Source organism: Pholis gunnellus (assembly GCF_910591455.1).
Source record: "Pholis gunnellus genome assembly, chromosome: 1".
Taxonomy (NCBI): domain Eukaryota; kingdom Metazoa; phylum Chordata; class Actinopteri; order Perciformes; family Pholidae; genus Pholis; species Pholis gunnellus.
In genome coordinates, this window is record NC_136528.1 from 5049952 (window position 1) to 5062928 (window position 12977).

Sequence of the window (12977 nt, forward strand, 5' to 3'; positions counted from 1 at the left end):
TAAAAGTAAAGTAACTGAAAAAGTAACTAAAAAAGTAAAGTAACTAAAAAAGTAACTTTAAAAGTAAAGTAACTTTAAAAGTAGCTACAAAAGTAAAGTAACTAAAAAAGTAACTTTAAAAGTAAAGTAACTAAAAAAGTAACTTTAAAAGTAAAGTAACTAAAAAAGTAACTTTAAAAGTAAAGTAACTTTAAAAGTAACTAAAAAAGTAAAGTAACTAAAAAAGTAACTAAAAAAGTAAAGTAACTAAAAAAGTAACTTTAAAAGTAAAGTAACTAAAAAAGTAACTTTAAAAGTAAAGTAACTAAAAAAGTAACTTTAAAAGTAAAGTAACTAAAAAAGTAACTTTAAAAGTAAAGTAACTTTAAAAGTAACTTTAAAAGTAAAGTAACTTTAAAAGTAACTTTAAAAGTAAAGTAACTTTAAAAGTAACTTTAAAAGTAAAGTAACTTTAAAAGTAACTTTAAAAGTAAAGTAACTTTAAAAGTAAAGTAACTTTAAAAGTAACTTTAAAAGTAAAGTAACTTTAAAAGTAACTTTAAAAGTAAAGTAACTTTAAAAGTAACTAAAAAAGTAAAGTAACTAAAAAAGTAACTAAAAAAGTAAAGTAACTAAAAAAGTAACTTTAAAAGTAACTAAAAAAGTAAAGTAACTAAAAAAGTAACTAAAAAGTAAAGTAACTAAAAAAGTAACTTTAAAAGTAAAGTAACTAAAAAAGTAAAGTAACTAAAAAAGTAACTTTAAAAGTAAAGTAACTAAAAAAGTAACTTTAAAAGTAAAGTAACTTAAGTAAAGTTATGACTTTTCGACATGGTACACTGACTTTTTCATGACTTTTTTCGACATCCTATACTATGCTGTTTATAACTCCGCAGCAACTCCCTTCATCAACATCGATTGTCTTCCTTCAGGATGGAGTCCAATCGCCAAAGACGTTGCACTATTCACATTTGTACAATGTGTAATAAATTATTGTGAAATTCTAATGAAGTCTCTCCTGATTGAATGACTTTTTTGGTGATGAATGTATCTTCTCCCATGCCATGCACATTATGCACTGAACACAGACTTCTATTCGCCAAACCTGTAAGGTAGTGTACTGTACTGTTTATATGTTGGTTGAAATTAAAGATATGTGTAGTTTTGGTTTTCCAAATGTGCAAGGTGTTGTAATTAATGCAGTGCTTACTCTGAATCAACACTACAGGGATACGGAATAAGAGTTCTTCAAATAAAAATAAAGTAACTAAAAAAGTAACTTTAAAAGTAAAGTAACTTTAAAAGTAAAGTAACTAAAAAAGTAACTTTAAAAGTAAAGTAACTGAAAAAGTAACTCTAAAGGTAAAGTAACTAAAAAGTAACTTTAAAAGTAAACTAACTAAAAAAGGAACTAAAAAAGGAACTTTAAAAGTAAAGTAACTTTAAAAGTAACTACAAAAGTAAAGTAACTAAAAAAGTAACTACAAAAGTAAAGTAACTAAAAAAGTAACTTTAAAAGTAAAGTAACTAAAAAAGTAACTTTAAAAGTAAAGTAACTTTAAAAGTAACTAAAAAAGTAAAGTAACTAAAAAAGTAACTTTAAAAGTAAAGTAACTAATAAAGTAACTTTAAAAGTAAAGTAACTAAAAAGTAAAGTAACTAAAAAAGTAACTTTAAAAGTAAAGTAACTTTAAAAGTAACTAAAAAAGTAACTTTAAAAGTAAAGTAACTAAAAAAGTAACTTTAAAAGTAAAGTAACTTTAAAAGTAACTTTAAAAGTAAAGTAACTAAAAATGTAACTAAAAAGTAAAGTAACTAAAAAAGTAACTTTAAAAGTAAAGTAACTAAAAAAGTAAAGTAACTAAAAAAGTAACTTTAAAAGTAAAGTAACTAAAGAAAGTAACTTTAAAAGTAAAGTAACTTTAAGAGCAACTTTAAAAATAAAGTAACTTAAGTAAAGTTATGACTTTTCGACATGGTACACTGACTTTTTCATGACTTTTTTCGACATCCTATACTATGCTGTTTATAACTCCGCAGCAACTCCCTTCATCAACATCGATTGTCTTCCTTCAGGATGGAGTCCAATCGCCAAAGACGTTGCACTATTCACATTTGTACAATGTGTAATAAATTATTGTGAAATTCTAATGAAGTCTCTCCTGATTGAATGACTTTTTTGACTGTTTTTCGACTTTAACCCCAGTAGAACAAACTGAAAAAACACAATTGGGTTTCATCATTAAATTCTTTTCTTTACTGCATTTGCACATAATTCACTGAACACACGGAAGTCCAGAAGCATCCAATACATAAACTGACCGATGAAAACAAGGTAAAAACAATACGTCTGTAATAAAATACACTTTCATGTTCTTATATGCATAATATAAAAACAATAAAGGAAAATATTTAAATTGCAGTAATTACTATTTACAAAAGGCATTTTCTTTTAAAAGGAACTTTTACAACTTCAGTACCTAAAATAAATCAAACTATATGCAGGTCAGGTGCAGTAGTACAAAAAGGCTTTGATATCAGGAGAGTAAGGTGACAGTTTTACAGCAGGACAGAAAGGCGGGATAAGGCCTGATGAACATTAGGTAGCCTGGAGGAGTTCACCAATGAGGAGCAAGTGCTTTTCCTCCGTTTCGTCTCTGGCCGGTCCAGGTTGCCTTCCAACCCAGCTGATATCACGCAGAAGTTCCAAATCATCAAGGTTAATAGGGTGAGGTCATCGCTAATGGAAATAACGAGCCTGTTGACGAGGGCAAACATATCAATAGTACAAACTACTAAACTTTTCCCCCTATCATGTCCTACAGCCCGTCAACGGCCTCCCTAATGCACAGACCTGCTTCTTCCTGTTTCGCCTGCCCCCTTACACGAGCCAGGCCATCCTCGCTGAGCGTCTGCATTACTCCATCCACAACTGCCCCTCCATCGACAACTACATGCTGACCCACAACACTGACGCAGCAGACAGATCCGACACAGAGGAGTGAAGCGGCCAGCTGTGGTCAACCTGGTGATGAATGTATCTTCTCCCATGCCATGCACATTATGCACTGAACACAGACTTCTATTCGCCAAACCTGTAAGGTAGTGTACTGTACTGTTTATATGTTGGTTGAAATTAAAGATATGTGTAGTTTTGGTTTTCCAAATGTGCAAGGTGTTGTAATTAATGCAGTGCTTACTCTGAATCAACACTACAGGGATACGGAATAAGAGTTTTTCAAATAAAAATAAAGTAACTAAAAAAGTAACTTTAAAAGTAAAGTAACTAAAAAAGTAACTTTAAAAGTAAAGTAACTTTAAAAGTAGCTAAAAAAGTAAAGTAACTATAAAAAAGTAACTTTAAAAGTAAAGTAACTAAAAAAGTTACTTTAAAAGTAAAGTAACTTTAAAAGTAACTAAAAAAGTAAAGTAACTAAAAAAGTAACTTTAAAAGTAAAGTAACTAAAAAAGTAAAGTAACTAAAAAAGTAACTTTAAAAGTAAAGTAACTAAAAAAGTAACTTTAAAAGTAAAGTAACTTTAAGAGCAACTTTAAAAATAAAGTAACTTAAGTAAAGTTATGACTTTTCGACATGGTACACTGACTTTTTCATGACTTTTTTCGACATCCTATACTATGCTGTTTATAACTCCGCAGCTACTCCCTTCATCAACATCGATTGTCTTCCTTCAGTATGGAGTCCAATCGCCAAAGACGTTGCACTATTCACATTTGTACAATGTGTAATAAATTATTGTGAAATTCTAATGAAGTCTCTCCTGATTGAATGACTTTTTTGGTGATGAATGTATCTTCTCCCATGCCATGCACATTATGCACTGAACACAGACTTCTATTTGCCAAACCTGTAAGGTAGTGTACTGTACTGTTTATATGTTGGTTGAAATTAAAGATATGTGTAGTTTTGGTTTTCCAAATGTGCAAGGTGTTGTAATTAATGCAGTGCTTACTCTGAATCAACACTACAGGGATACGGAATAAGAGTTTTTCAAATAGAAATAAAGTAACTAAAAAAGTAACTAAAAAGTAAAGTAACTAAAAAAGTAACTTTAAAAGTAAAGTAACTTTAAAAGTAACTAAAAAAGTAAAGTAACTAAAAAAGTAACTTTAAAAGTAAAGTAACTTTAAAAGTAACTAAAAAAGTAAAGTAACTAAAAAAGTAACTAAAAAGTAAAGTAACTAAAAAAGTAACTTTAAAAGTAAAGTAACTAAAAAAGTAACTTTAAAAGTAAAGTAACTAAAAAAGTAAAGTAACTAAAAAAGTAACTTTAAAAGTAAAGTAACTAAAAAAGTAACTTTAAAAGTAAAGTAACTTTAAGAGCAACTTTAAAAATAAAGTAACTTAAGTAAAGTTATGACTTTTCGACATGGTACACTGACTTTTTCATGACTTTTTTCGACATCCTATACTATGCTGTTTATAACTCCGCAGCTACTCCCTTCATCAACATCGATTGTCTTCCTTCAGTATGGAGTCCAATCGCCAAAGACGTTGCACTATTCACATTTGTACAATGTGTAATAAATTATTGTGAAATTCTAATGAAGTCTCTCCTGATTGAATGACTTTTTTGGTGATGAATGTATCTTCTCCCATGCCATGCACATTATGCACTGAACACAGACTTCTATTCGCCAAACCTGTAAGGTAGTGTACTGTACTATTTATATGTTGGTTGAAATTAAAGATATGTGTAGTTTTGGTTTTCCAAATGTGCAAGGTGTTGTAATTAATGCAGTGCTTACTCTGAATCAACACTACAGGGATACGGAATAAGAGTTTTTCAAATAGAAATAAAGTAACTAAAAAAGTAGCTAAAAAGTAAAGTAACTAAAAAAGTAACTTTAAAAGTAAAGTAACTTTAAAAGTAACTAAAAAAGTAAAGTAACTAAAAAAGTAACTTTAAAAGTAAAGTAACTTTAAAAGTAACTAAAAAAGTAAAGTAACTAAAAAAGTAACTAAAAAGTAAAGTAACTAAAAAAGTAACTTTAAAAGTAAAGTAACTAAAAAAGTAACTTTAAAAGTAAAGTAACTAAAAAAGTAAAGTAACTAAAAAAGTAACTTTAAAAGTAAAGTAACTAAAAAAGTAACTTTAAAAGTAAAGTAACTTTAAGAGCAACTTTAAAAATAAAGTAACTTAAGTAAAGTTATGACTTTTCGACATGGTACACTGACTTTTTCATGACTTTTTTCGACATCCTATACTATGCTGTTTATAACTCCGCAGCTACTCCCTTCATCAACATCGATTGTCTTCCTTCAGTATGGAGTCCAATCGCCAAAGACGTTGCACTATTCACATTTGTACAATGTGTAATAAATTATTGTGAAATTCTAATGAAGTCTCTCCTGATTGAATGACTTTTTTGGTGATGAATGTATCTTCTCCCATGCCATGCACATTATGCACTGAACACAGACTTCTATTCGCCAAACCTGTAAGGTAGTGTACTGTACTGTTTATATGTTGGTTGAAATTAAAGATATGTGTAGTTTTGGTTTTCCAAATGTGCAAGGTGTTGTAATTAATGCAGTGCTTACTCTGAATCAACACTCCAGGGATACGGAATAAGAGTTTTTCAAATAGAAATAAAGTAACTAAAAAAGTAAAGTAACTAAAAAAGTAACTTTAAAAGTAAAGTAACTTTAAAAGTAACTAAAAAAGTAAAGTAACTAAAAAAGTAACTTTAAAAGTAAAGTAACTTTAAAAGTAACTAAAAAAGTAAAGTAACTAAAAAAGTAACTAAAAAGTAAAGTAACTAAAAAAGTAACTTTAAAAGTAAAGTAACTAAAAAAGTAAAGTAACTAAAAAAGTAACTTTAAAAGTAAAGTAACTTTAAAAGTAAAGTAACTAAAAAAGTAACTTTAAAAGTAAAGTAACTGAAAAAGTAACTCTAAAGGTAAAGTAACTAAAAAGTAACTTTAAAAGTAAAGTAACTTTAAAAGTAACTAAAAAAGTAAAGTAACTAAAAAGTAACTTTAAAAGTAAAGTAACTAAAAAAGTAACTAAAAAAGTAAAGTAACTAAAAAAGTAACTTTAAAAGTAAAGTAACTTTAAAAGTAACTAAAAAAGTAAAGTAACTAAAAAAGTAACTTTATAAGTAAAGTAACTAAAAAAGTAACTTTAAAAGTAAAGTAACTTTAAAAGTAACTTTAAAAGTAAAGTAACTTTAAAAGTAACTAAAAAAGTAAAGTAACTAAAAAAGTAACTTTAAAAGTAAAGTAACTTTAAAAGTAACTAAAAAAGTAAAGTAACTAAAAAAGTAACTTTAAAAGTAAAGTTACTAAAAAATTAACTTTAAAATTTTAGAGCATGGTCCACCGACATTTTTTTTTATGCACTCAAAAAGTCCAAAAGTGAACAACTATGAAAACCTGTGCAAGATGAGCATATTGTTTGTTTTCACGGACGACCGAATGGTGCGTCACTTTAAATTGTTGCCGTCACAAGGAATTGTGGGGCGGCATTACCTACTTTCCTTTGGTAAAGGAAGGTCCAGTGTTTCCTATGCTAAAGGAGCAAAGAAAGGAAGCAGTGAAGCACCTTTCCTTATCATTTAGAACTCAAACAACTCTCATCATGGCGGCCGGCTGGAGACTTGCAGGTCAACTGACTCAGTGAGGAACCTTCCTAAGCAAAAAGGACTTTGACCAATGACGTAAGGTGACTTGTTTTAATCAGCAGTGTTTGATAACGGACATAACTGCCAAATGATTTAGTAAATACATGTTGCATATCAATACTTTTTATATTTGTTTATTTCAACAATATATATATATATTAGATCATCTTACGGTCTGAGTAAGGTTCAGCTAATAAAAGCACTTCAGTTATGGGAAGATTAAGGTTATTATTACATTACAAATAGCAACAAAAAACGAATTATTAAAACTTCTTTTGACCAGCATTTGTATTTATTGTATTTATTAGCAAATACTTCACCACCTTAATAGAGATACTACAGGATTTCCAAGCATGGAGGGTATGGAGACCCAGTTTAGGATACATACTAACTCTAAACAGCTTTTCAACAGGCAATGCAGTGCCTAACATTATGGGATAGGTTCATATTTTTCTTAAAACAATACTCACATGCCCATTTCTACTGTACATTGAAAGGCTAACAGGCTGTAGTCATTCCTTCTCTCTATACTGGTCCTGAAAGGCAAACTTCCTGAAGCAGTCCTGGATTTTGTTCCAATGCACATTAGACTCACGTTAGCGGAGGATCATCTCCGGGTCAGTATGGACTAAGGAATGCTGTTTATATGCATAATATGCATTATTTAAAGACAGACTTGAAAAACTGATGATGGCGGCATGTCAGTATTCATTTCAAATTCAGTCTACAATACTAACAAAGCTTCTTAATCAGGGCTGTGATGGTGACACTCAAGCCAATGAAAGATATACAACACATTCTCTTTATTGACATTCTTGGTGCCCTTTATGATACGATGCCAGTGGCTGGCTCGCCCTGCTTGTTATCCCCTTTTTTGCCACGAGAAGATGGCAGAAACGTGAGGGAATCTGGATAACGGCAGAGTGCTGTGTGATGCGCAGCGCACAACGCTTACATACACTTGGAGAGCTGAAAAGTGGGTCACCCAGCCCACTGAGATTCAGTCTGTATCATTCACTGATGTGGAAATAGGTCTCCTGCATCTGGCCGAGCTAGCAGGATTTGCACTACCAAACGCTGCCGCGATCAGCAGCCAGCTTTGTTTTACTCAAAACCTCGACAAAGAACATTCTCACCACATCTCTGTTTACAATGCGGAGCTACAGTCATTCATTTGTCATTTTTTTAACACGTGCTGAGAAGATAATGTGTTGTGCTGTGTGCATGGTGCTCCAAACTGTGCTCATGAATGCCTTTAAAATGGATATTCTTCTCAAGGAAGATCATCAAGCCTAAAATAATCATAAATCTGCACGTTATTATCACAATTTAGCTCAATTTGATTCCAACTATAGTGAGATTTAGTGGACATAAAAAAACATTCACTGATAATGGATGGCAGGCTCAGCGTGTGCTTGAAATGTAATCAGTTTTTTTTAATGTGAGTATTTAGCATTGAGGTTATTATAACTGGATCCAACGCATATCCATAAATGCTTTGTTTTCTCCAAGGAATTGCTTTAGGACGTTTTGTCATTAGTCATGAAATTTGGCAATGAAACAACCCAAATTATGAGTGTAATGTCGAAAAAAATCTAAAAAGTCATCGTATAGTATGTCAAAAACAGTTCCAGCTACCACGCATCAGCACTCTAAAGAACCATCCATACACCGCTGAAGTGCATGAAACACTCAAACACTGAGTGTTTGATGTGCTTGACCGTGTGATGACTAAAGAATGAGTCCTGAATGAATTCTTAAAAAGCGTCAGAGTCAGGAAGAGGGCAGTTAAAGTTCCTCATCTAATTATTGTTGAAATCCTTTTCCCCCCTTCTGCAGTCTGTTCCAGCACGACTTCTACACTGAGGGAGGGAGGCGCCACACGTCATACCCGATCTGTTTTGCACGTGAGGCTTTCAACTGTCAGCTGGCAACATCATTAAAGGATGAAGAATTTTGAGACGTCGTTGCAAATCATGCTTTGGCCTTTTGTGTTAAAGGCCATGTGTAATGAGCACTACCGGGGCCTCAGTGATCAGTGGAGACAAGCTCATCGTCTTCAGATTAAGAGCTTGAAAAAATGAGCACCATGTCATCACAGAGCTCCTATAGCTTAGTTTATCATCAAAAGTCAAATTAAAGGTAAATTGATGAAACACTTAGAAAGACAGTAAACCTTTTAATGTTGAACAAAAGCTATGATTAAAACACATTTTGAATTAAATAATCTATTTCCTGTACAACTTTGGGGTTTAATAAATCATTCAGTAAAGTTAAACATAGCATTTCTTTATTACAGTTGTTCTTGCAAATATTATTTTCTCTGTGAACTACACCTCTAAACCTGATCTAATACCGACATTGTGAGAGGATGGCAGTAGGATGTTAAGTAGTAATTATTTGGACAAAAGGGAGAAAAACACACAGATCGTTGAGAGACTTTTTCTTTTAACTTCACAAATGGATCGCTGATCAAATGTGTGATAATTTAGATAATTCATCTTTATTAGCTAGCCTATCTTTACAATTGATATCCAAGGTAGTGTCCTGTTTTACTGACTTGTCGACCTTCACCTTGCATTGTTTCTTGATGATATAATACATCAATGACAATATATGCCGCACAGGGATAAGACTGACTCCCTATATATAAATTATACTGATTTAATCATAGTTATTTGAAGCATGGTTAAGATGATTATTTGATTAGTATTGAAGCGTTGAAGTGGACTGACAAACACCGCATGGCTGACTGGGTTCACCTGGAGGAGCTCGTGGAGATCGGCATCCTGAACTGCAGCGTGGAGGAAGTGTGGAAGGTTCACCTGGGCTTCGTCTTCATGCCCCACGGCCCGGGACGCCTGCTGGGCATCGATCTGCGCGATGCCGGAGGATACCCTGAGAAAAACTACAAATGACCACTATTCAGTACATTGGGGCCACAACGTTTCTGTGAACCAGGCCAGACACTCGTAGACCTCTTGTCCTCTGACAGAATGTTATTTCCTGACACTTTCGACTTGAAGATGAACCGTTATGTTAATGATGAAGAAGTGGAACTTCTCCTGTAAATACTGTGTTGTAATACCGCCTTTGTCCTCTAGATGGATGACTTAAATCAGAAACGTCCCCGCCTGGTCCTCTACATGACATTTAACTGAATCAACTGAGGAATCACACGGGAGAAAATATGCTGTAAAGTGTACACATAATTAGTCATTTTCTTTATTTGTTTAAGAACACTCCTCGTTAAAAATCAATGGCTGAACACTAGAAATGTAATAATAATAATAATAAGGCAAATACAGTTGTTTTATTGGTGGCAGACATATTTGGAATACTGAAGAATTCTGGTAATTCATTTACACGCTTCGTGATTGTTTTGGGGGGAAATAATGAATCATGTGCTGGCACACCAGGTTGTTTGTTTTTACCCTTAGGGATCGAATAATTTGCATACTTGAGTCATCTTGAACTTAAACATTGATACATATACAGTACTTATGAAACAGAGGTAAGTGTAGAGTGCATGGGGGGGGGGGGGGATATGATAACATATAAAAAACATATATAAACAGTTGAACACTTGAGAGGTACTGTGTGCAGGTTGTGTATGAAGCTGAAAAAAGGGGCAATATGGTTTATAAATAATAGATTTACTATTAATGTAAACATGATTTATGCCATACCAGATCAATAGATGTTATATATATATATATATATATATATATATACACTTTGTTTTTCTTAGGATCCATCTGCTTCTACCATCCAGCAGGCTGTGGAATGCCTCTACCTAGTTCAGAGGCTGTGATTGGTGGAGAAGCAGCAACGGTTTTATCCCCACAGCCAAGGGGCCACCGGTGGCCGATAAACCAGCAGCCTCACTGGGGAGCCACTACAATAAGTAAAGAGGGCCTTTTTCTGTTCAGCTGCTGGGAGGACTCTCTGAGACCCCTTTAAGAAAAAACTTGTATCATTCATTCTGTCGTACATACTTATATACATACATATTACACAGGCTGCATTTACAGCTCTGACCCGACAGGCAGGGAAAAATTAAAGCGGTTTTCCATTGCTTACGTCAGAAAAACCTCATCTGTGCCACAATGAATACAAACTCTTGTGGATCCATGCTGCATAAAAGAACGAGCATCAGCACCATGGAGGGGTTTTTTTGTGCAGTGTTTGTTTCTTAGGAAAACGTATTAATTAGTCGCTGTCTTCAGTTTGATGAGGTTACATATCTTTGGTCAACAAAGTGGGAGTTAAATAGTTGATTATAGGTGAGACTGCATCAACTTCATATGACATCATGCCATGAATCTGACCATTGAAGTGTAAAGAACCATATCAGAACATATACTTTCTATATATATAGTCCACCTTTAACAGTTCCCAGGTGCTCTCCTCTTCATATCACGTAATCCACAACAGCCAGGAGAGCTGCAAGCTGCTCGGCCTCGAAACATAAACGGATGGATTCTTTATATTAGATTCAACCTCTGTGGTTAAAATCCATAGGTTGCTTTTGCAGGCTCCTCGGTTTGCTACTGATCTCTCTCACCCCTCCAGGGCTCTATTTATCCAGTGAGTGAATTCCTGTCCTCCACTCCTCTTAGGTATTCCTTTCTCCCAACAGCTGCCTCAGAGTGAACCAACAGAAATGTTCCTTCTTCAGTTTCCGCCCCTTGGTAGTCAAATAATTTGTCCATTTAAGCCAAGGTCCAGCTGGTCCTCTTCCCCCTGGCTGACCCAGGAGCCTGCAGCGGGTATTGAGTCCGGCCCAACATGGAGCTGAGGGGCCCCGGTGGAGGGTGCTAGCTGCGGCCCCGATGAATGGACTGTCTGTGGGCCACTCGAGAGCACGACGAACAGCACGTCGTCTTGTAGTAGTCGTACACGCAAAGGCGGGCCTGGACCACCACGTTGCAGTTAAAGTATTTGTCTCTGCAGTTCTCATCTGAAAGAAAAAGAAGGGTCGAGCTTATATTTCTGACTTCCAGCAAATACGTTTGGAGTTCAACACCCTGCTCAATGTGCAATTTCCACCTCAAGCAACAACAATGACCCTTGTGTTCCTAATGGTCCAAGGAAAAGTCAGTAATATTCCAGGTGAAATGCTAGGAGACGACTGACCTATGCTAGGTATGCAGGGCTCTGGGTTGCAGTCCTCCCTCTCCGGCGGTCTCAGCTGCTCATCGCAGCCCTCGCCGGACGTCGCGTCATCGGACAGGCAGCGCACCTCCCGCACGCGGAATCCTCCCTCGCATGTCTTTGAACACTGGAAGCACATCAGTCAAGTCCCAGGTTAATAAAACTCCACCTTAGAGTCGGTCTACAGCTGACGCTGCTGCTACATCCTTAAATGTTGCATTCTGAATCTCGGAAACCTATTTTCTTCATGAGCAAATGAAGGAGAATTATGAAATCTTTAGAAAGAAAAGAGATAGAAGCCCCATTCACCAGAGAGTGATCAAGGAAGTGATTCAAATATTGACTCACTTTCTGTGTCTGTAAGCTCAACGTATACTACAATGTAACCAAACAGGATTTTAACTGATTTCTCCGATTGGAGCTAGCAGGGTCTGTCAGTCTTGGCCGTTGATCAGTCAGTAAGAGCAGTAGGGAGTAGATGCGTGTGCCTGAGGGCATCTAAACAGCTGGAGGTGTTCGAGGGTTTCATATCATACTCACGGCACTCCACTCAGTGTGGTACCACTTTGCTCCGCAGGCCTTGAGGTTGCAGCTCTGCTGGCTGAGGGGCCGATCCAGGGAGGAGCACTCGTACGGAGGCACGATGGCGAATCCTTCATCCGACTTCATCAGACACACCACCGACCTCTGCTGGCTGCCTGCGCCGCACTCTGCAGAGCACTGGGTCACGTACAACAACAGCACAGGTCATATGGATCCAATCACACAGAAACAAGCAAATCACAGTAAAATCGCAGATATTTAGTTACTCCACAATACTTCCCCTATGAGCCCAGTGTGACCCCTCTGTCATCCCCATACCTGGCTCCAGGGGCCTGTGAACCACTCGAGGCGATTCTCACACAGGCCGTTGTTGCAGACCTGAGCGTCCGCGGGCCGCTCGCTGCCACACCCCTCCAGAGGAAGGCTGCTGATGTGGTTGGTCAGGCAGAGGACTCCCCGCGTTCGCACACCCATCCCACAGTCAGCTGAGCACTGTGGAGCAAACGCTCGTTTTACAATTCGTGTTGCCAATGACTCTTGAACGCCCCGACCCTCCAGTCTGCGAAGGCTAATCTGCTGTCGCCTTGCAGCGATCAGAGTCTACGTGCGTATTTATTCTGCTTTAACTGTACTCCACACATCATTGAAAGCGA

At 35.5% G+C, this 12977-nt stretch overlaps 1 protein-coding gene across 1 annotated transcript in view; it reads right to left on the reverse strand.

Annotated features, from left to right (window-relative positions):
* Window positions 1–11444: 11444 nt before the first annotated feature.
* thsd4 (thrombospondin type 1 domain containing 4) overlaps window positions 11445–12977 on the reverse strand; it is a gene marked incomplete at both ends in the record, with an annotated part of 36308 nt that continues 34775 nt past the window's right edge. The window contains 4 exons of the mRNA XM_079165970.1: window positions 11445–11587; window positions 11764–11908; window positions 12322–12501; window positions 12643–12816. Of these exons, the coding sequence (XP_079022096.1) occupies window positions 11445–11587; window positions 11764–11908; window positions 12322–12501; window positions 12643–12816 (642 nt within the window). The remainder of the gene's footprint in view (window positions 11588–11763; window positions 11909–12321; window positions 12502–12642; window positions 12817–12977) is intronic.